General features: G+C 49.1%; 1 protein-coding gene across 1 annotated transcript in view; it reads right to left on the reverse strand.

Annotated features, from left to right (window-relative positions):
• The window catches only part of LOC128726022 (LIM and SH3 domain protein Lasp), a 39365-nt gene extending 14309 nt beyond the window's left edge, over positions 1-25056 (reverse strand). Inside the window, exons 1-2 of the mRNA XM_053819802.1 lie at positions 24988-25056; positions 12806-12900 (exon numbers count right to left, since the gene is read on the reverse strand). Of these exons, the coding sequence (XP_053675777.1) occupies positions 12806-12900; positions 24988-25056 (164 nt within the window). The remainder of the gene's footprint in view (positions 1-12805; positions 12901-24987) is intronic.
• Positions 25057-25309: the final 253 nt, after the last annotated feature.

Consider the following 25309-nt stretch of genomic DNA (forward strand, 5'->3'; position numbering starts at 1 on the left):
TGAGAATGGTTGATTGTTCGCCTGCTGCTGAATGAAGCTTCATTCATCAAACCATCGCCGAACGCGGGCGGACCTACCAACGGAAACGGGGAACCTACTCATCATTCTCCATTTCCGTTGGGCGAAGTAAAAAAAATGAAATCTGTCGCTTTTTACTGAAAAAATATACTGAAAAGCGACAAAGTTGCATATCTCGCAGCCTGAATGAACTTCCCGCGCTTGCGACGGCTCGCAAAACAATTAAGATGGGACGGATTTCCTCCCGGCGAGAGACGGAACCGAAAATGGCTTTATGGCGAAAAAAGCGTCACACTCTTAGCTGCTAGGTGTATAATTTACCATCACCGTCGACACGGCGGGCCATAAAAAGCAAATAACTTGGACAAGAGTCATCACCTAAGAAACTCACACACAGATTTTTAATTTAAACCAAAAATATTTGCAAAACCATGCGGATTTGCACTGCGAAATTGCAGTAAATAATACTCTTTGAAGTTATTCAACTGTTAAGATTTGGCGAGAGTATAACCTAGAGTAAGCTTTGGGATAGATAAGGAAAAAAATAAAAAAATCATCTTGATGCAGACAACCAAAACTGACGTTTTAACTCTACAAAATCGGTGCAACCTGCACGAATAGAAAAGGGAAGCCCTTGAAAGCAAGAAGGCGCACCATTTTTACACTCCCCACAGCGATAAACGGTCGCATTCTTTTTCGCAACTTTGCGCCTCTATCCCCGTTTCAATGGCTAGCATAATAGATGAGTGTCTGTCGTAGAGCGAGAAAAAGCGGTATCCATTCAACATTTATATTACTTTTGCATAACGGACCCGTACTCAAAGTAAAGCCTTTTACCAGAGGAAGAAACCCTGCACCAGATGCGCTCCGTGCTTAATTGTCAGGCTCACACACAGCGGCTCGACGAAGAATGTGTCCATTCATTCGGAGGCACGCACTTGCTCGCATACTTCAACATAAACCGCACACACAAACGCACGGCGACAGAACCCGGCTAGCTTATGCTGCGATCTGCTGATGCATGGAGATGCATCCCCCTGCACCCCATGCATCTCCATCCAGATTTCCAGACATTCAGGCAGACACGACGACCGAGAACCAGCCAGACAGATAGCCCAGCAAGAACGGAGCAATGCGGAGAACTGTGAAGCCGAAGATATGCATGCACAATCCACGCGTCAGAGTGCAAGAGAGAGAGAGAGAGAGAGAGAGAGAGAGAGAGAGAGAGCTAGGGCTTTCGGAAGAAAAATGCACGATAAGTAAGGAACCATATCCCAACACCCCACACATAAGCCAGCACTGTAGCGAGAGTTCTAGGAGCAGGCTAAATAAAGTGATGAGCTAAGTCTGATGTGAGGAAGCGTAGCACTGTTTTTTACTTCTTCGTTTTCAGCGAATTGAAATAAATTGAATAATGATGCAGTGGGTTTTGTTTTGCTTTCGCTGCCGAGCAGACACGTCACAGTGGGCTTCGAAAGGGGGATGTATTTTAGACGAATCGAAGCATTTAAACATAACGTAACGAGCGGGCATTGGTTCAACCAACGCAACACGCATTCCCGCGATGCAATGTGGGCGTTTGAAGAAGGGTTTCCGAAACACGCACATGCACACACGCAGGCCGGCTGAGTGCGCATGGTATGCAATAAATAATAAATAAACGGCGGCCAGTTGTCGGGACGAGCTCCGGAAGTCGGTTTGGGTTTGGGTTGGGGTGTGTGGGTTGGAAAAACGGATGAATCGTTCCAACACTTTTGCCGGGGCAGCATTTAGCACAAATCAATTTAACGGCCAGCCCCCAGCTGCCAAGCAAAGTTCACTCACACAAATTGCAACTACACGAGGGGGGGGGGGGGGGAGTGCGTTGGGGGTGGTGTTGGATAAATTTTATGCTGGTTTTATTTCTCGCTATCGAAGTAACCAACATTGATGCTGACGTACTCCGTGGGCTAATAACATGCCGACAGTAAAGTTCTCGTGCTTGTACGCATTACTACCCACCCACGCACATTGCACAAAATGCATTTTTTTACCACAAAACCAAACTGACTGATAATCAACCAAAAAAGCGCACAATCATTGGGCAAGAATTTGGCTTTGGTGGGAACATTTCTTGCGTACACCCGCAAAACCATTGCCATCGGCACGGACTTTCGCCGCTCGATTTTTCCCACCAGCTAGATACAGTGACCTACTAATCTATTGCGCTCGCAAACAATTGACATGCATATAGCGCCGGCTGTGTGCAACGCGAAACCGGTACCCACACGTACGCCCGCCGGGCGATTCGGCCAGCTCGAGCAACACATGTCATCCTGGTGCGGGTGGAGGTTTACTTTCGATCGAACAGGATAAGTGCCAGTAAGCGAAAAAAAAAGGAGGAACAGAAAACAGGTTGGCGCCCCGCACATGCGTGTCTGTGTGTGTGCAAATGCACTCCGAGCGACAGGAAAGAAAGTGCTGATCGAGCCATTCATCAGCGGGTTCGATGCGGTGGCGATGAATAATGGAATCGTAGGAAAAGCGGCCCCCTGGAGCAGCACTTGCGGGACAGCAGACAGTAATGAAGAATCGATAGGGCAGGCAGTAAGCCACTCGCCTTGGATAGCACGGGAAGAAGAAAAATAAAACGCCTGGACGGTGGAACGGATTCGAAAGTAAACGCCAACGCGAACAGACAGAAGGGAAAAGAACGGTGCCCCAACGTCGATCGATAGCTAAGGGCTACAGCGACGGAGGACCATATAAGTGCAGCAAATGCTTTTGCAACATAGACGCCATCGGTTCCAAACTTCAATTTGCACAACGTCTTACCGCCGGACGGTGGAAAAAGTGTGTCACAGATAGGCTTCGCCGGTTTAACGCTGGCTAATTTTTTAAGCCTCACCTTATCCTGCTCCTTACGGCCTCCGATTGGTGGTGACGGTTCATCCAACTGTTGACCATTTTTGGTCGCAAACTTCGCACAACCGAACCACTCTTGTTGTTGGATGATTTAACGCGCCGGGGTTCCCTATCAACGGGCAGCATCTATCGGAATCAAGCGAAGCTAATTCACCCACCGATTGGCCAATTTGTACACATAAATCAATACATTCGCCACACCTCACCGCTTCGGCGAGAGGCGGGAAAGAATAAATATTTATGCCTTGGGTACGGGCGTGAACAAGCTACGCTGTTTTTTTTTCGCACACATTGCACACCCCTGGAAGTTGTTGCAAGAATCGATGCAACTAACCTCGTTATGGGAAGTTACGCAAAAAGCTCCTGGAGACCGACCTACATGCTGTTATCAGCGAACACAATCGTACCTACACAAGCGCGCGTCACAATCCCCCACACAAGGCTGAAACTTTCCGTGCATCGTGCCAAGACACACGTGGGAAAGCGATGAAAGCCATTTCCTTTAAACGCTGTCAACTCGACCGGATGCAAATGTGACGGTTGCCGCTAACAAAGGCATCGCCGCTAAGGAGACGTCTTCTCAGTGCTATGGAGGTTCATATGCTGAGTTGAAATAAAACTTTAACGTTGAATTTGTTCCACAGCTCGGAAACTATCCCATCTCACATGGTTCCTTGTTTTTTGCTTGTTGGCAGCAATTGAGCACAAAGCATAGATTCCTCCACCGTAACGCAACGAAAAAATCGTAATTTGTGGAAAGTAATTAAAATTCCTCCTTCACCTAATGCGCCTAATGCGTGCGCTATTACTTTAGCAGTTAAATCGACACAACCGCAGCATGCGGAAGTGGCCGAAACACGAGAAAACCCCCGTTGGAATGCGTCGAGATTCCTTCCCAAAGTGCGATGCGAGGAAGATGAGCGTATGTGTGTGTGTGTGTGTGTTTATTCGATTTCTTCCCTCATTTTCCACCCACCACCCATATCCCACACCCTCCCAAGGGAGGGAAAGTGCGCCTACATTTTCAAACACGGCACAAAACAAATTAAGAGCCGAGTTCCCAGCGATGGCCTCGAGAATACGGCCTCCACAGGAGCGATGGTTGGATGCTGGAGAGGTGAATGATCACGCGATCGAGAGGCACTTAGGGAGGCCGGGATTTTCCTCGCATACAAACACGAGGTGTTTCGCGAGTGGAAGAGTTATCGAACAGCCGGCATATGCATGTTCCTCCGTGTGGGATATCGAAAGGGTTCCTATTTTTATCCACCACTCCCGAAAGCGCGACGAGTGTTTTTCCGCACCTTTTTCCGGGATCTCTTGAAGATCGCATTGGAGAGCAAGCAAACGGGTGCGCGTTGTTAATTGTGCCCCCACAACTGGGCACAGGGGGCAGTGCGTTCGAAAGACACTCGCCACCGTTTTATGGTTGTTTATGCTCACCACAATTAACGGCCAAGCGTACCCATCTAACAGCAACAAATTGGAGTCGTTCCTGTTGTGTGTGACGATCGCTGGGGGCTACGACAGGAGGCCGAGGATTGTTACAACTAAACGAGCAAGTATCGTGTCGATCAACGCCACCCGCCATCGTATTCCGTTAATGATCCTATCCCGCGCACATCCGTTGGGTGTGCAGAAAAATGGACTTTCCGAGTAGTGCGCGCAGCCTCCATCCTCCGGAAGAATTAACGCCATTCTTCGCGCCTCACGTTCGCTGGTCTCTTGTAGCTGGGGTTTAATGAAGCTACCCGCGGGACTCGCGGGACACTTCCTGGTATTATAAGCCGACCGAAGCGCGTTAATTGCGTACGCCTTGCGTTCGGCTGTGAGTACACCCACACACAGGGCTTGGAAATGGTGGTCCACGTCTTAACCCTGCTAAAACGTGACGAACGACGAGTTCCCTAGCTGATCCTCGCTCGAGTCAGACACCCGACGTGTTCCCGTGGTCATTCTGTCATCCAATAAATCTTCATGAATTTATGCTCCGGCTGCTGCTGGTACTGCCTATTGCTTGACGGTGTCGCGGCTAGAGCTCTCGGTTGCGTTTAATGGTGATTTTTAAGGGCATATTCCTTCAACCCCGGCGATACTCTCCGGGTGTTAACTTTGGTTATAATTAGATTCAATTAAAATTATGCTCGCCCATCGCTGGAAGGAACACCACAATTTGAGACGGCACGCGCGACGCGTCACTCAATCGAACGCACCAACCATGCAAGCTTTACGCTTCAATAATTCTGAATGTGTCGCCCAGAAGTCCGGCAGTGTGGGGAGGATTGTACAAGATGGAAGCGGGTTTTTACAATTAACGGCCGTTGGTTCAGTGACATCCATCATGACACAGGTTCCATCGGCTTGAGAGGGGTGGTGTTGGATCGAAAAAAGGTCCCCTAAAGGTTCAACGGCCCACCAGAAACCATCGCCGTGGTCTGAGAGGTCGTGCTGCAGTGAAGAAGCTGCATGCATCGAATGGGACGGGCGCCAAAGGTCAGCGGAACCTTCAAGTGCTGGTGGGATCGACTAAATTCCAGGTCAAATCGGACTCACCCCGCAATGCGGACAAACTCGAACCCACGGACCTTCATTGAAGCCAGTTTACACAACTCTCAGAAACCGGTGGTCTCACACCATGGAACAATAATAATCCATTTGGGCTTTACGAGCGTCGAGCACAACACTCCGAGTCGTATGTTAACAATGTCGAAATGGGTTCTCTGACCACGGGTCACACAAAGGCCGCAGTTCTTGCAGAGTTGGATTTCGTCCAAATTGAAAGCCTCGAAACGGAGCGCATCTGCATCGGAGTGCAGAGCAAACCATGCGCGAACCAAATTATGCTATAACATGCTGTAATGGATATGTAAACAGCCAGTGTAATGCGTACGGGATAGCCGCCTCCGGAAAGCAATATGTAAACGTAAAAACTCACTCGATGAGTGAAATAAATTAATTTACCTTTCCCGATCGGCGGCAAATGAGCAATTTCAAAATACGCTAAATGCCTTTCGCTTCAATCTCCCGTGCAATTATGGCTCTGCAAAGCTCGCTCGTTTCGTTTTGCAAAATTGACACACAAAAATGTCATCAAATTTGCGACATCCCAGACATTGCCCCTCAACCGTGCAATTACTTGCCGGAAATCGAAAAATTCCCAACGGACCGCAACGGCCTCTCGCTCCATCTGACCCACGTGTCCGTGGTTGAGGCTTTCGCTCGCAATTTCGCGAAATGTGTGGCCAAAACCAGCAGTAGCAACAGCAGTCACACAAGCATGGTAGCCAAAATCCCCGACACGGCGCGATGCAGACATGATTATTAAATCATGCACTTCATGCCACCGTCCGGAGTCTGCCGCATACCGTCCCATTCAGCTGGCTCATGGATTCGGTCTCGTTTACATCCGTGGCAGCGACTTTTCTGACTCGCGCGTTCATTCGCTCACGGACGGACGGAAAAAAGGAAGGACCCACGCGCGATGGTGCGATACACAGTCGACCAAAACGCCGGCAAACATTGAAAAACCAGCGCGCCGCGGCAAAATGCAACCGACGCCAGGAATCGAGACGGAAAAGTGCATCGAACCCTGTGCCACTCGACGGAAGTGCAGCTCTGGAAAAAGAGGGGGAGTGGCGGACGCGGCCTCTACACCCGGTGTCAGGGGGCGGGGAGCGCATCATTTCGAAACCTCGCGGGAAAACCACGAGTGAGTGTGAGTGTGTGTGTGATGTGCGCCAAAAATCGTGCCCCAACCTGGATTATGCTACTCAACACACGCCCGATCCGAGAGAGCAACATAAAAAGAACTTCATATTTCCACGCCGCTTCTACATCGGTGGGGTGGTTTGTTTTTCACGTCGCTTTTTTGCCCCCATGACAGAAATGCCGACTATCGCGGCCACGAGGGGGTGAAAAAGAGAAAACGATACTTGAGTTTGTTTATGTGGAAAAGGCGCGATTTGTTTATGTTTTGTGGCCGGTCGGTTTACGGTGCTTTTCTTCGTTTTCCTCTACGAAAGCCGACAGGCGATGATGAAGAGCAAACTCGAGTTCGTGTGGAAATGGGAACATCAAGGGTGTGAGCTGGAAGAAAAATCCAACCCCCTTTGGTTAGAAGACACTTTCCGGGAATGGCGAATTTGATACTTTTGCTCGCTAAAAGGGAGTGCAAGGCATCGGAATTAAACGCTGTTCGTAACAAAATACATCCGCTTCCTCAATCGATCGGTGAATGAGGGAGCAGAAAAATCTAACAGAAATAGTTTCGAAAATGGAAAGAAATGCAACAGCAATTGATAACCGGCAACGGCGATCCAATTACACGTGGCATTTATGACACATCCACGAGTCAGAACCGAAACGTGCCATCAAACTGCTACACCTTAGTGAGCGAAACTCATCAAATGATAATATGTCTACTCGCAATCTCTACACCTCATCCGCGAGGACGAAATATTATCACCCTTTGATTGGTTCTTCCTTTGTTTCGAGACCGCCTGCCTCGGTGGCAGTTTTGCAGCCGTTATTTAATCACGTTTTGTCGCCTAAAACACAGCGCCACAGCGCGCCGGAGGATGTTTGTTTGTTTGTGGTGCCAGCTGTCGGCTCGATGGAGGCGCATTTTGTCCTCGCACGGGGCCACCATTTACACTCGCATGTCATAACGAACCGCGCACATGAATCTACAACGCGTGCGGTGTGCAAGCGGAATCAATCAGCCACAGGTCAGTGGAGAGTTCATCAGCTGATAAATTTTAACGGCAGTCTGGAAGGCAATTGCTGAAACGTGCTAATCGACAAAACGAGGCTTGAAGCTTTGGAACGCCATCTTCTCGTGGACGTGGGTGACGAATGGAGCATTATTAAACGCCTTCGAACAGCCTGGCGGGAATTGCAGCATTAGGAGTTACATTAAATCACCAATCGAATGCCAATTGCTAACGGGGATTTATATCGGTGATTTTTTTTTCGACCACAACCACAAGATAACGAAAGAAACGTCCATCCACCCCATTGCGGCCATTTGCCACTCGGACCACACGGATGCCAATTCCAACGGAGAGAGAGACCCCGCCAAGCCAATTGATTTACACCCCGCGAGCGGAAAAGATCAACCTGAGCAATGGCGGCACGATCTTCGGCTGAGAAAGTGCTCCATAATTGAACCGAAGGGGTGCTTCAGAGTACTTTCACTTTAATGACCCTCTCGTCTCGTCGAGCAACCGATGTGGCCGTCAAAGTCAGGCTCCATCGAGGCTCCAAAGAGGTGCACATTCGTCAGGGCATCAAACGGCGCCAATCGCAATCGTTAGGTGAATCCATCACCGGACAGCTTTCGACTGATGCCGAGGGGTACTTTGGTACATAAAAAAAAAGGGCGCCCTCGTGGTGACTCTCCCCGCGGGCGTCCTAGCGGCGGGCTCGTGGTAGAAAGCGGCAAACGATCGTGGGGTGAAGGAATGCTTTTTGCTCCATTTTTTGTATAATCTCCATCCTTTTCCGTGCCAGCAGCAGTACTGGCGGCCCCCAGAGAGGACTTCATTTGGAAGCGCATTCCGTCGGATTCCCTGCGGAACGAACCCCAGCGTCAAAAAAAAGGTCGAAAAGTCAACTGGCGCCCCATAAAGCACCTCCTCCGGACGAGGGAAAACCCAGCGTCTTGGAGATGTTTTCACTGCAGCGGAGAGAGAGCAAAAGCAAAACACAACAAATCATATGCCCGGGATTGTGGTTCCTTCCACTGCAGCCGAGAAAAAAGGGAACGTCTCGCAGCAGCCAGCCCTTGAGGGTTTGGTCGCACATTTACACGACACCACAATGGCAACACAGGCACGTGCCCAGGTGTAATGTTAGCTCTCTCTCGCACGCGAGCGCCCGGGATCCGGAAAAGAAATCGCTTTCCCGATCAATCGACACCCACCCTGTCCCGGAGGGAAAAAGGTGAAAATTGATACCCCGGACACGGGTTCGCTTTTGGGGCGCACACAAATGCGGCCGTTTCCCGGGGTATTGAGTTGGCATTTAACTTTGTGGTGTGCTGCGGCGGCGCACGTCGATGACACTCCCTTCGTTTGCTTGTTCGCTGGCAATTTGTTGCTAACCTTTATGTTTGTTCCCATTTCTTTGGCTCGTTTTGGAGTAATATGATCAGTGATCGCTTAATTGAAACGGCCACGGCGGCGTAATGGTAGGGAGTTTTATATTCGAATTCCAATAATAAAAATAGCCTTACACATCGTACCACATCTGCGCTATCTTATCCATCGCTTTAAATCCCCTCTATAGGATTCCCATAAAATTACAGATAGCGCAAATCGTGATTAAGCCCAAGGGAGATATGCTAGAGCTGGCAACAAAAAACCCTTTAAAAGGTCTGAGATACCGACATGCGTCGTCACCTATTTACGCCTGTATCATTGGGTGACATTTTAAATCAGGCATTTCTATCCGCAAGCCAGCTGAATGATTATCTGAAGAATAAAGTGACCCCTTTGAAACTCGAACGCGAATGGTAACCTTTTCAAAGGCCGGTCAGACAGCAGAATAGCGGGCCAACGGGTCTAATAATTGGATTATAACCAACGAATCCACCCGTTCGGGCGATCAATTTTGAGCTGCTTACAGTAAATTGTCGCTCCGCTTCTGGAAATGGATGGTTTTTCCCTGTCACGATCCCTCTGACGCCGCAGCTAAAAAAAAGCCCCTCCACGTGATTATTAGCCACCTAAATAATCATGAGCTAGCGATGGTGAACATATTTTTCTAGTAGACCAGCAGCACCAACAGCAGATCAAGAGAGCTAAATCATTCCGTTTGTGACGTGAAATATTTCACGGTGGCTTTCGGCCTTTGGCACAAGGCGCCATCATGACAAAAAAACCCGCCACGAACAGATCCACGGTGTGCCCTTTAATCAGTGCCTTTCGGGGACTGCATCTGGGCTTTTTTTCTTCTTTTTCTTCGCTTTTCCGTTCAATCCCCTTCGTGTGATCGTGACCTGTAACACCTTCTGCGCCTACGAACCCAAGACAGCTGCTCGTATTTCACAACTCAAGTTTTGTTGCCCCCGATAAGAGCCCCCCCCACTGGTCGGCGTTTTCGCTGGGTGGTGTTGGGTACGCACTCACGAAGTAGGATAACGAAATATGAAAACACTCGCCCTTCCACACAGAGCACCAGCGGGTTATTGAGAGGATTTTCTCCGCAGCCCCGGTGTATCGGAGGTAACGGGTTTTAGGATTTACTGCATTCGCTTCTCGGCTTGGTGTACCGTCGAGAGCTTGACCTTTGGTTGAGAGCAAATTTCTTCATCGCCCCTTATCTACCATTAACGGTCGTTTATCAAATCGATCGCGAAAATGCGGCTGCTTTTCCGACATTTTTCCAGCACGGCGCGCTTGGGTGGCGCTTCCGCGTGGAGAAAAACCTCTGAAAGGAAGGTAGCCCGCCGCAATGGAGACCTTACGGTTGTGTGAAATGGATGGAATGAAGCAATTTCACACAATTAGCCCTGTGCGGAGTCCTCTACGGGACACGGTTGTTGTCGGAAATTGGGGCGCCACCGTCGTGAGCGGAAATTCAGCTACGCAGCTAACCCCCGATGCGGACATTTTGCCGTTTCGTGCCACCGGCCAATTTGCGGACTATTTAGTGCGGTTTGACGCTTCAAACGCGCGCTCTATAATGCAGCTTTCCATGAGCCGGTTTTTGATAGCGCGTGCCGGAATTCCTTTCGTTGCGCACAACGCACTAAAGAAAGGAAAAAAATGCCACCAGAAGCTCAAATATCTTTTTTTTGTATGAACGATGGTAACCTTCATGCCGATGAACACCGTATCAAACAAAGCGACGGTTACGTCGAGGAGAAGTATCTTTTTGCTGCCTTTAAGCCTTCACAATTGCGACCAGCAATGAAATTTAAACGCCGCACATATGACAATCACGAATACGCTTTTTTTTTCGGGCCGATGCAGGGGAAATTTGAATGCTTGATGGGTATAATTTACGGTGTGAATAAAATGCAATTGAGGAAATAAAAAAACGACGGAATCACGTCCAACAGCACACTCGCTGCTGACTGGAGCAGCTGTTTCGGGTGGCAGTGAAGGCAAAACAAAAAAAAGAGCCGCTAAGCCCCTGACCTACATTGTCGACTAATTTTATGCCAAGTCAGCCCAATAGCCATGTAGCAAAACAACACCCGAATAACATTAGCCCTTGTGGCCATGTGGTTGGTGTTTTGGGCTCACAAAGAAAGGCCCAACACGAAAACATTGTTTTATTCGGCGCAGGAAAAACACGCCAACCCGGCAAAGTAGGCAACTTTTCGGAGATAGTAACCTTCAACTGTTGCTGGACGTTAGAAAAAAAAACGGTTTCATTTTAGGATAGATTTTGTGGTGATAAAACTCCCTCAACTCACATCAATTAATGTCGCACGTTTTTCGCTACTCTTGTGTTCTGCCCTCAGCTTGAGATGAAGGACACAACTTTCCCATCCTTCTCGATTTTCTCCATCCTCAGCGCGCACTGGAAACCCGCGCGGATCCCATTGCGCATAAATCTGCACATCCAAAAGGCGCTCGCGCACACACACCCACACACAAGTTGAGGTGGATCAAATTTCATGCAGCCCTTCGAACGACAATAAGAACGGGCTCGAATGGCCCTGAGAGCCACGATCCTTCCCGATCGCATGATGTTCTCTGCTCAATCGAGTTTCGCGCGACTGTGGACGCTGTAGAAGCCTCCCCTTTTGGTTCGCTTTTCGAGCCAAGGCAAAACGTGACGCCAAAACTGCGCCATTCGATTTTCCACACTCCCGCACGGGCGCACGGGAAGCTCTTAAGCCCTTCAAGCGGGACGATAATCCACCGTGGTCCCGCGTTACGAGCGTGCTTGGTTTACATCGGCAAGAAACCGGTCGGTATCAATGGCTTCCAAAGGAGGGCAGGGTATATATTCGTTTCAAGGAACACGCCGCCGTCACGGATCGTCGATAAAAATACGCCAGCTCGCGCCGCTCGAACCCTTACAGAGAGGGCTGAGATATCGATAGCGCACTCAAAACTCCTGGGACCAGTGAGCTTAATTTAGTCCCCCTCATCCTATTCACGTTTCTCAGGCTCGCGGATCGGGTTTCATATTCCTCGGTGTTCCCGATTGAAGTGAAATTAAATCAGAACCAAATAAATAAAACACACCGCCACCTCAAGACATCAGACACTCAGAACCACAAACAAAACCCCCTTCAGCACTCTACGCGTTTAGCCGACCAACGCAACCTCGAGCGAACTTCTCGTTGAAGGTCTCGCTTTCCGAAAGCAACAGCACATTGATCAACACTTAGTTCCAGCGGGTAAAGCAGTGTGGAGTAAATAAACCGGACGAACGGAACCGTCAAAATAAACCGGAGCCCAGCTAGCAAACCAAACGACCCATGCCTCATTAATCCAATTGACCCTAGCCGAAGCCCGTTTGGCGGACCCTAAAAGGGCCTTGAACTAGGCATTACACTGGAAGGCCTCTATACGCTCGTGTGCATCTTGCGCCCTGATGCTTTCGTGGCGGATGACTCCGTGCCGACGAGCCAATGTGAACCACCCCCTAGAATGGGTGGCTCGTCGTCGTGGGGTGGTTGGGTGTAAAGGGCCTGGACGTAGAGGTATGGGTGTCCGAAATGTTTATAAATAACCGCGCGCGGTCGAACCACGAAGGCTCGCGTAGGCTTTTGGTAGCCACGAAAGCCTTCGTCCCCCACTGGTGGAAGGTAGCTTTTGCACGTCAGGTATTATCGGGGCAAGTCAAGGGCATCGTTGTCGCGGTCGAGAACGCCACCAGAAGCAACGGCAAAGGGAAGCGGGCATAAATGGGTACTTACGCTTCACAGTACGGCAGTTTGTTGAATCCTTTGTACGTCTTCATGTTGAGCGTCATGCCACATTCGTGACATTTGAAGCACGTCTTGTGCCATGTCTGCAATGGAGGGAAAAGAAAGAAAGAACGGTATTGTTAAAGAGGAATGGCAAGTGGGTAATTGTACTCCGCCGACACATTAACATTGAAAATCCATTTCTTAAACCGATTTAAAAAAAAACCCACACACACGACAAGTTCATAAAAACAGGCTTTATTTAATAAATAAGACATTATAAATACGGACTCCTACTCCTCCATCAGGAAGGCGTAAGGATTCTGGGTGGTGGGGTAGTCAACACTCCCAAACGAGGCCTTGTACGTCTTCGGGCAATGATGACGCGGGATGCACCGGTTGTTATGCATCACGAGCCCATAATTGCACACACACGTCGGTGGTCCTGAGCGGTTTTCAGCGCATCGAACAACTCTGCAATCGGTGGTGCAGGTGTCAACACAGCAAGGTCGGTATTGTCGCAGGCTTGATCCTGGCGGGCACACAAGTGGACATGGTGTCGGAGGAGCAGGAGTGGTCGGTGGGCACTTGCGAGGACACTCAGAGGGCAGGATACAACGGCCTTCGTGCAACACGTATCCTTCGTTGCACACGCAAGTAGGCGCACCTGTACAGGCCGCTATGCAGAAGATCTTGCTGCAATCGTTATCACAGGTCTGCTGGCAACACGGCGTACAGGGGCTGTAGTGTGCATTAGGACCACAGAAGTTAGGTTCCTCGGTTGGACATTCCTCCCGACGGATGCAACGACCCTCGTGCCGCACGAAACCGGAAGCGCAAGTGCACACAAGAGGTCCTAAAGATGGTTGAGCTGGACATGAGACGGCAGCACAGGAACGGGTGCAAGTTTCCTCACAACACACCGGTGATCTCTGCTGTATCTCGTTGGGAGGACACACCTCGAACGGGGACATCGTTGTGGGAGACTCACACTTCCGAGGACATGGCCGAACTGGCCGGAACAGATAGTTGGAGGAGGAGGACAAATTTTGAGACTGCGACATCATCGAGTAGGATCCGGGAGGCGAAAACGAGGGCCGAGGAAACTGGAAGTGAGGTCTCGGTGCGGGCACATCGTTGTTGCGACTCACAGCAACGAAGGAGAATGGGCAATTTGGTTTGGGAGTCGTTGGAGGTGGTTGTGTGCAGGGAGCCGGACATTCACATCTTGGGATGCATTCGCCACGATGACGCACGTAACCTGGCTTGCAGACGCACGTCTCCGATGGAATGCCCGTCGGTGTTGGGACACAGTCATTGTCGCAGGTTGGTTCACACACAGGAGGACACCAGAGTAACACTTCGTTCGGAGGACACGTTTCTAGAGGGGGAACAAACACACACGAGCACGTTAAGATCCTTATTCTTTAGAAGAGGTACAATAAAGGAGCTTACTGTGACAGAACAGGTTATAGTTTGCCGATGTTCCTGGCAGATAAGCAGCCATCGCCAACAGCAGCACGGCCGAAAACAAAGCTCTAGCGTTGGTGTCCATCGTGCAGCAAACTCCAAGGAACTCTAACCTCCTGGCTTGAGGAGCCATTTCACTTTATACCGAAATTGCCCCTTCACGGTGATATATGTTTATGTACTAAAAAACATGTCCATCCCGGTGTGATAAGACACTGCAAAACATTGCTGCGTCCGCTTGGCAGTTCGTGCCGGTAGTGACAACTATTTTGCAGGAAGTTTACCACAACGGCATGTAACGGACATGGGAGGTGTTTGGTATGGCGTGAAAGACGCCCCAACTGCATAGTTTCGCTCTCGACTTCAACTTCGGCACGTCAGTGCCAAAACAATCCCCAAAGCCCACGGGAGTATGATGCATCTTTGCAGCACGAAGACGCAGGACCTCCCATCCAACAGAGCCCGTCAGAGTTTTCCAAACTTCCAAGCGTGCCTCTAAACAACCTCAATCCACGGGAAGCGCATTCGTGCAAACAGCGAAACATGCTTTGACATTCAGCTGTCATATCAAACGCGGCCTGCACCAAACAAACTCTGCGTTCAAAATCCCGGCGCACGGAAACTGGCCACAGCACACGTCGTCTGCTTTTGGAGTAGAAATAGCAGGCTCTTCACATCGAGCATTGGGTTGGCGCACATTATTTCCTCGACTTCTGAGGTATTGATAGTGCATGCTCCTTTGATCCGTGGCACGATTTACGACGCCGTGATGAAGCAATCTAGAGTCTACGCAAAATTAGGCCACTCTGCAGTGCACTGACGAGCGAAGCCTAGCGGCATGCTTTTGACGCTGACTTTAGCCGGGTGCCCTCACGAAGGGTTATCAATCATTTGCAAACTGAAGCTTAGGGAAACCATCGCCAAATATTAAACCTGCACAGCGGGAACTGTGCAATCGCTAACATTGACGAGAGGGAATATATTAGTTGGGAATTGTGAGATTAATGTCAATTCCGTACCAATTCCCGAATGTTGATAACACTAACAACCATTATCACCCATCAAATCGAGCACTATTTGTAAACAAGTCTTGTAGTTTACTCATGCTAACTAGTGTACGATTTCCCTAGAATCTGTGTATGCACTGAAGGGCGTGTTGATCGATCATTACCTGGTGTCCTTTTAACAGAAAACCACCCATTTCGTGCCCTTGTTTCCATGCGCGCCATTTAACAAATGTCTAGTCTGATTGACTAATTAACGATGAGGTCGTTGGCTCAGACACATGTACATGTCGTTGCGGACCTATAACGTGATTTCGCTACCTCGAACAGCGCTCGCGGCGATCAGCTGTCCGGAAATAAACGATCGATTCCTGCGTGCCACCTCGCGCACAACCGGATAAGAAATGCGGCAGCTCATTATTTGGACAACCCACTATTACCTGTCCTCGATCATGCCCAATGCCGTACCACACCCATGCACAAGCCTCCTCGATGCCTGCTCACCTGCCAATTAATGGAAATCGAAAGTGAAATACACGCGATGGCTAAACGGTTGCGTTGTGTGCTTCCGATTCGGCAGCAGTTCAAAAAATGTGCGGGAGGTGTTGATGAGCCGCACATCCGCTTACATAAGCTGGCAGGCGACGTACTGTGGCAGGAAAACAAGATAACGCGACTACGTTTTACGATCCAACTCGTAACGTTACAGACATAACATGAGGCCACAGTAGAGCCATCGTCGACTTTCTTTACAACACTTTCCAGCCATCCCTCAGATGGTGTTGGCAGGCCAGAGAAAGACGGACCTGGACAATGTCACTACCTGGAAAGACGGACCTGGACAATGTCACTGACTACCTGGCACCGGAGGAGGATGTTGCCACTCATTTTCCCCAAAAACGGAAAATCCACTACGACATGATGACATCCGATGAGTGTGTGGCTCTCCGCGTGTTATTGCAGCTGATTGCAGCAATGCAACTTTCACTCCAACGCCAATTGGACGCGCCTTTATCCGTTTCTTTCGCACTCTCGAGGAACCGCACGTCCATTCAGCCAACAACGCTTGTTGGCGGTGTGGAGTGACTTTGGCGTTGTAATTTGGAAAAGCGGGAAAGCCGTCTTGACGAATAGCCGGATGGAAACGGGGGGTTTAGATGGAAAAGAAAATCCTACCCCAAGCCACCCATCGGTGGGCTCTCTAATGTGCGATCTCCCGCGTTTCGGTGCCTGTGGGGCTTGCCGTTTCGAAAGGGTGCTCTTCTTCGCGAGGGCATTCCGATGGTGGCGCAAGAGGACAAAAGACCACGACAAATTGCAGACATCGTCGGGGCGCGAGTGGCACGATTCATTCGTTCGAAGACTCCTAAAGCTGGGTTTTGCCTCTTGAGCGCGTAGGGAAAGTGATCGAGCGGAAGAAAACGAAGCGTGGCCTCTTGCCACCCACAACCCACAGGAAGGAAACAAAAACTTCAACCCCTGGCGTAATGGCACTTCTCTCCATGCGCTCTCTCGCCGTCGCACTCTTTCGGGGTTTTTTTTTATTATTTTCATTGACTCAAAAAAGCCGTTGCCGATTAAAGCATTCCTCCGTTACAGGGGCGCGAGAGAGAGAGAGAGAGAGAGAAAGAGAGAAAAGCGCAACTCGTGCAAGGGTCATGTTGCATCCGGGTAGATTATTACACGGCTTTTCCTGGCATCAGAGGTTTGTGAGACGCTGTTTCGATCTCTCTCTCTCTCTACCCCTCCTCACAGGGGTCAACGGTGAAAGTATGCCTCGGTTGATTAAAACGACACAAACCACAAGATCGTGATGTAACTCTTCTTCACTTGCTCGGGAGATGCAAAACATGCTTGAATTATAAGTAATTTACTGGTCGTCATATATTGTACAGGATTCAACCTAAAGGACTGCTTACATAAACCACGTTTGTATGCGCTTCCGTACACAATTTTGAGTTCTACAAAATCGTTTTTACTTTAGCAGACATCAATAATTTAGTGTGTCTGAGCTGTTGATCTTTTTTTTTAAATTGAGCAAACATCGTCTTTTTCATTCGCATGCTTGAATTATTAATCACAGGAAGCGACAATCTCTCTCGCAGTGGTGCAAAAATTAAACCAAAATTCATTTTTAATTGTGAGAAACGAAGCAGCATTGTTGCGGATGGCCATTAGCGCGCTGGGCGAGTGGGCCTTTCCAATCTATGATCAGAATCCGATCCACCATTGGGAAACCAGAAGCGATAGCTGTTTGAAATTCTGGTGGGAAAACAAAAAAACACCAACCAACCGACCGATATAAAGACCCCAAAAGCGTGTTATTTTGCGAAAAGGAAATAAAAATCTATAACTCAAACACAATGCCACCACGATCGCACACAATAAAGAACGTATCTAACGACAGCATGAGGAATATCGACAAAAGGCCAGGATCATGAGCAGAACTACTCCAATCGGTCGGTTCGATTGTTGTGGGTAAGTGTTCTGTTTTCCGATGGTTGACAATTCCCTGCCAGATCCAGCCAGGTGGTGGTTCCGGACGAGCAATCAAGGGGAACATCCGGCACGGGCAAACCCCGCTCCCACGGTGCAGCTGTTCATTTCGCTGACCCTCGGTGGCTTTTCACGAAGGAGGACGCAGTTTCGCTTGATTGCGTTTCGGCGCAAGCGAACGCACACTCAACCGCCCCGTGTGAAGCTGTATTGATGGTACCACGAACGAAACGTTGCCAGGCCCAGGAGGCAATTGGGGACCCTTTTCCTCTATGTGGGGATCGTGTCCATTGAAAAACCGGTCCTAAGCCGATCCTCTCTCTCGCCCGTGGGGTGGGGCTTGATCGCACAGACCTCGATCTCTGGCACTGATGTGTGTTGGTTTTATTAGCCATTTCCCACTACACCACGAGCTGGGGCTAGAAAACAAGGCGAAAGACGTATATTCCGGTGTGACCTTGCCGGCTTCGTGAAACCTTCCCTCGAGCCACCTTTTTGGTACGATAATCAGACAACAGATTAATGACACGGCGGAGTGTGAATTGCATAAAAAAAAAACAAAACCAGCCCCACAGTTGCATAGAGAACAATCGCTAGTGTTACTCTTAACAACATGCTAGAGTTCGAGAAAAATTGCACGCAATACTCGCGCGTCCCGAGGGGCCATTATTCTCAGCTAGAATACAAACACACATGTGCTGCACTCCCCCGATTTACAACAGCCTGTTTGGAAGTAAACACGAACCTGGCCCCACACACGCCACGAGCTGCAGTTCCTCCGTTCGATTGCGTAATTATTGCACTCTAAAGCACGGTTGCAATAAGGGGCCTGATGTTATTATGCACGGTGGTGGTGCTTGTTTGGATTACGCCTTACGCGGTGTGTTGGTGTGTCTGGGATGCCGCGTTGTTGATGTTTCCCTACCGCTTACGCTCGTTTGACAGCGTAAATAAGCACCACCATATGCCCAATTAATTAACGCGTATCATAAACAGCCCAGCTAAGCTGCACGGGGTGTTGCAAACGCCAAGAAGGATGCTCCATATTTGCCCACGCTAGCACCTTCACCATTCGCCTTGTATGCAATCCCTAACCTCATACGGGATCAATTCGCCTGCAGCCGGGATCAGTTCGGACGCACACAGCGTTGCCACGACGCGCGGTGCAACAGGACAACTTGTTGAGCAGCTTTCAGTTTCATGACGATCCGGTTGCTTTCAACTTTTCCATTTCTGTCCCAACCCGTCTCGCAGCGAAACCGACACACTCTCTCTCTCTCTCTTTCTCGTCCACAACACGATGGGGGGGTGTGACCTTATTTCTCGTCTACCTTTGTATTAATATTTCATTTCTTTTTTTTTTCAAGCCACTCGAGGAACGCCTCAAAAGATAGCCTATTTCATAATCTGGACATGCGCGAGAAATCAAACTCGCGCTTCCATCCACCCGTGTGCACGATAGCGATCGCGATCGGATCGATCGAATCGGCAGGAGTGCTTTCGTGATGGTGGCTAAATCACGCCCAAGCTAACTCAACTCACCCCTTTTCCAAGCCTACCTTCAGCCACCTTCTTCGAAAGCGAAAGCAAACCACAGCGCATAGTTCCCGCGATGCCTAAAACCGGTGTGCGTCAACACACGCTAATGAATTCGAACGAGCACGTCGATTTAAAAATCGACACCGGGGCCAGGACCGTTACCGCAAATGGCTTTACACACCCTGCCAGCCAGACCGACAGAAATGTGTATGCTGGAATGTAAAATATGCACCGATAAAAATTCCATCGAACCCCCTCATCATCATCAACCGTCATCATCATTGATATGAGGAACGCGACATCGGATGTCGGTGTTGTTTGGGGCAAAGGGACCGCACGAAATTGTCACGTTCGATCGCCCGTGTTGTCGCAGGCACACACAGACCACATTCTCAGGAGCGTACGGTTTCCAACGAATGCAAAGTCGAAGGCTGTCAACGGACACCCGATAAAACGTGCTTCTTCAAAAAAAAAAAACGCCGACCATGAGCGGGACAGGTTCTGCTCGATGCGTATCCGCCGTTCATGCCAGAAGGTGTGCTTTGATTAATGCTCGCAAGGTCATAAAGAAAAAGAACTTTAGCCTCATGATGGCCGTGGATCAATTCCGCAAATAACTGGCGCTAATTTTAAAGCCCGAGATGTCGCAGTTGATTTAGAATGTTGCCATTATTTGTAATGGTGCACATCCATTGCGCATTTAAGCGCACCTCACCTCGACCCCTTGAAAGCTAACGTGTGAATAATGACTCGTTTAGTCTCAAACTGCCAAAAACACCCAACGGGCGGCGAATTGGAATTCGACATGCCGCCATCGATCTCTGCCAAAACACAAACCCTCTGTGGCATTATCGGCGAACCCCTTAGAGCATAAACGACACGAAGTGCAATTAGGTGCAAAAGCGTGCCCTTCTCGTTCGAGCTGCAGCCCTTGCGACGAGCGAAAATGCAGCTGCAGCTGTCCTTTCTCTGGGATCGATGATAGAAAAGATGCCGCCGCTAACGGCCATCGTCGACGACGACAATGTGCAAATTTACAATCCATCTCCATAGACGCGCGATGACGCTTGCTGCAGCTGCATTGTCAATTTGCGATAGAAAGCACACGCAAACATGCAACTGTTTCGTTGGTGGGGCATGTTTGGAATGCAAACGTCCGGCCGCCCGGGGATCGGTGCCAGTGTGTTGAAAGAAATCACGTTCGATCGATCCCGGATTGAGCAACAAACAAACGGGGCGCTTGGACAGAATCCAGCTGCTGAAAGCTTCGACCACCACACGGAGCTGCCATGTGACAGACAACTAATTTATGCCCGTGTCAAGGTGAACAGAACAGAACTCACCGCTGACGTGACACTGCGTGATGGCGTCGTGTGGTGTGTGGTGGAAAAAAATTATTATCACGAGGTAAACCACGCAAAAGCACATAAGCACACGGCACACTTTGGCGCCACTCACATCAATTCGTCGATTTAACTCCAATTTATCTTCGGTCCGCACAACACGGAAGGGGTTCAACTTGTGTGCGATCATATTTTCCGCGCACACCAACGTCGCGTGATCTAATCGCTCTCGTGTGCGCTAGCTAGTGCGCGATGACGTGAGCTTACACACGGTGGGAGTTCGCTGCTGACAACATCCCGCCGTCTGGACCAAACAGCAAAACATACACACACACGACTGTTCGCGGGGGCCGTTGACGTCATGCCGTTTGTCCAGTAGGTACGACCGGAATGTCAAACTCATCGCGCTTATATCGCGAACAGATGCGTGTTCCGACGCGTTCCGAGCAGGAGCTTAAAATTGCAAAAAACCATTGTGAAGGTCGTGGTAGAGAGATCGAGACGATCCGTTGCCGAGTCACCTCTCACTGCCTGAGATCATCGTTCATTCGCCATTTTGAGATGCAACGTAAATACGAGAAGACCCACACCGCGTTGGGATGTGATTCACGGGCCAATTTCTGGCACATCTGTTTCATGTTCTCATATTAATGCTAGCGCTAAAATCGATCTAGATCTGAATCATGCAGCGTAGTGTAACCTTATGAGCATGCAGATAATTCCCCGCGGGACCATTGCGGGTTCCAAACACCGAGCCCGAATGGCTAAACATCTGGAACGAACTCAATTGTCAAACTAAAGGCACGAGTCGATTGGTGAGGATGCCTATTTTTGTGTGGACCATGATTATTATCGTCCTCACCGATCCGTTTCCGGCCAAAACGGGCATCAGAGGACGCTTTTGTTGCTAATTTTATGAGCAATACTTGCGGTGCTTTGGTACGACACACACATGGCAACTATCGTCGTCACCACCCTCCTCTCTACGTGTGTCGTAGGACAATTGATGAAAATTGCCGTGCTTCTCCCTTTAGAGCTCATGCTGATTGTATTTTATTGGACTCGGAACGGCTCACCGATGAGTTCCAGCTGGGTTCGAACGTCATGCTGAAATTCCACGTACGCTCGCAGCGCGTTTCAGCATTCATCATGCGTTGTACGAATGCATATAAGGAAGTACTCCATTCGGTGGCAATAAAAGCAAATTTGCACAATTTTTTTACGACCCAAATCGCAAGCAGCGTAAAAGACGAGTTTAGGCCGCAACAAAAAGGGAAAAAAAACTGCGCAAAAGATTTTGGGGATTTTTTAGTCCGACAAATCGAGAGTAATTTAAGTAGCTTTTCAACGCAGAGCATATTCCAATGATTCTGCCATTATGTGAACCATCTCTAATCACGAGTCTTCTCAATTTCCCTGCTGAATAGACGTCGTTGAAAGCACATCTGCCTTTATGCACTGGTGTGTGCACTTCCGGGAGCAGCTTCTTCGCTTGAGTGCAAATGGCTGCCCTCTTGCATGCGTTCGACGGATAAGTGCATTAGGTCTCTTCTGACTATAAATAATCCCTGGCTGGAGTTTTTTTTATTCCGCTTTGCTAGGTACATCCCGTTAAACAGCGGCGTGAGGCCTTTCTTTGCTGTTCTTACGAAAATAGACATGCGATCAAATGTCGGGGCACTTTGCTCCTGGGGTGAAACCGGCAAGATGCCACCAGAAGAAAGGAAATTTGTTTCCTGCTGTGCTTGAAGTGGAGGGTTTTCCGTTTAAGATTTACTTCCCATTCTGAGCAAATTGAGATCATTAAAATTCACTCTCGTTTCAGCCCGATAATATGCTGCAAAAATGAACATCTCGCACGTTAAATCAATCCATTGTTAAATGGGTGAATTTTGTGCAAAGCAACACCTGCGTGCAAACGTGCCTAAGCAACAATTTAACTCGATCATCATCCAATAAGCGATACCTAAACCACATTTCGGCCAACGTTTACCCGTCCGTGGACATCATCTGCTCACCGTCTGGTGGTCGGTTTGGTCAGCAAGAAAACCGTGAATCGGGGCTAAAAGTAGAAACAATTCGCACCCGATTCCCAACCAGCTGGGAGGCACCCTTCGGCCACCAGCTGCGGTGGAAAAAGGTGCGAAACGAAGCCGAAAAGGAAGAAAACAAAGGAAATTATTTCCCTTTCCATCGGGCCGCGAATGGTTTTGCCTTTTCCTGGGGGCACTGATTTATTTCCTGCCCTGCGTTTCAGCTCGCTGCATGACCATGACCTCCCCGCACCTGCGTTCCATTTGGATGCGTCCGATGAATGGAAAAAAAGTGGCTCCTTCTCCGACTCGTGATCCCGCAATGAGTGGACCAAACACGCAACGAAACCTTGTGATAAGTCTGGAAGTAAACCTTCGGTGTTCTGATATTTACTGTGAAGGTTAGCAATGCTTTTCTTCGTTACATTGCACTTGATATTTGTCACAAATCCAGCACATATGTTGGCAATTATTGCAACATTCAACGGCCTTTTTAGCAAAGCTTATCGCCAATAAAACTACTTATTCACTTCAACCTCACACAACAATTAGAGTCACAAACCAGACAGCAAAGAGATAACTGAAATCGCTGCATGAAAAAGAGGAGCTGATTTTTCACCGCCCCTTCGTTTGCGAATGATAAATAACCCGCAGTAATAGATTACTGCCGTTTTTCGCACCGGATTCAAGGCAAAGCCCACTTGCCTCACTCCCTGGTAGTTCGTACCTTCGCCAGTTGCCTTCACTCCGCAACCGCCCACTTCAGGGTCCGTTAAGTCACGCAGGAAAAACACATGTTTTTATAATTGTTTTATTGCGCAAACGAAACGGCACACGAACAACGTAACCCCGGGAACACACACGCACATACACCGGCCAGATATTCCAGCACACCACGGCAAGTATGCCACAGTCACATCAACATAAACCGGCCGTGAGAAGCTAAGCAAACCAAGGCAGGGATGCCGATGGAGGATGTCCTCCATGCACCCTCGCAAATGTTGGTCAGCAAAAGAGAAAAAAGAAACAAACAGAACCCTTCCTGCCGTATGCGTTAACGCACTATCCAAACAAACTCTTCTCAGGGTTCCAGGGTCGCCGCCATGTGCCATTCCAGCATTCCGAAATCGCTCGCCAAAGCTCGCGCCGCTTTGATTCCGTGTGTTATGCGAGCATAAGAAAAAAAGGAACAAGAGAAGCAACAAAAAAACCTGCTGCCGCAAGGGGTTTTTGTTTCAACGGGCTGGGGAGGGCCCAGTTTTTCGCTAGTGGTAGGCACAATTTTGCGGCACTTACGCGCCGGTACGAAGGTCGCCAAGCGAAACCACATCAACAACAACAATCGCGCCCAAATCGGTCATCAAAGTAGTGATTTTTTTTTTGTTTCAATTTATGATTCATGAATCGTGACAGCTCTCGTAACGGCAGCAAGTTGAATAACGACGGCACCTCGACGGTGGCCATATTGTCCCCGGACACCAGTGATAAGTCGGGCTTCTTTCTTATCTTATCAAAGCCCGGTAACACACGGTCCCAATAACAACAGGAGAGTAGCGAATCATATACACAAATCGTGTGCGCCTTTAGTTCCGCATTTAATTTATTTTGGTCCCGTGACCACTGATGGATGTCAGTAACCGTTGATAAGAGGTTTTTCTTACTACCTAACTAGTCAACCACAGAAGGGGTTTCATATATTAAGCGGTTTTAACACCTGTGCCATGTTTAAAACAGACTCGCACGTTCCGCATCAAGTTTCGATTGGTTTCTTATCAGTACAGTGTAATGTTTCATGCGAATCTCATAACTGCGAGTATTTTTTTAGTAGCAATAAACAAACCGTCATGCTGAATATCGCATTTCATGACGTTACGCCAATGCTCTTCAATCGTAGAACACCATTCGCCCTGGAGGGCTACTTTGATGGGAGCAAAGCAACAAACGGGTACGGAAATAATCCCTCCATTTCCGGATCAATTCCATCCCGTGACATTTGTGGCTGGGCTCGCATTCCACAGGTACCGTTTCATGTCTTTTTTTTTAAAGTCCCCCATCTGCTGATCACCGAAAAACAGCTACGAAGGTGCGCGAGATCACGTCACACTCACACCAGTGAACCCCGTTTTGTGCTGGAACGCTCCGCGCGTACGATCGCGCTGGGCCGCTGGGACGATCTCCGACGATCGCGTCACGCACACGGAGAAGAGAACCCGGGACAGGCACACAAAAAAAAATAATACACCATCCATTTTGCTCTCGCGGAAAATGACCGCTTCACCGAAGGGCCGCACAGTTTCGAGGCTTACCTTGTCCAAACATTTTAGCTCCTCGATCGGGTAGACCACCTTTTGGCACCGGGCGCACGATTTATTCATGTTGACGGAAGTTCGGATGCTCCAGCCCTTGCAGATCCGTGGTGCTCGTTCGTATACGCGTCTGCAGCAGTAATCCTTTCCACAAAAATTTTAACTCGCCCGTAGCACTTACGCTTTCGATGCTGCAATGCAGAAGGAACACACGGTATCAGATAAAACGGCGCCTTCTGCGATGGCGATTTTTTCAAAGCACACTTTTCTGGCACGGAAAGGCGAATACACCCTCGACACACACATGCACACGGGCGTGGAA

Source organism: Anopheles nili, chromosome 3 (genome assembly GCF_943737925.1).
Source record: "Anopheles nili chromosome 3, idAnoNiliSN_F5_01, whole genome shotgun sequence".
Lineage (NCBI taxonomy): Eukaryota > Metazoa > Arthropoda > Insecta > Diptera > Culicidae > Anopheles > Anopheles nili.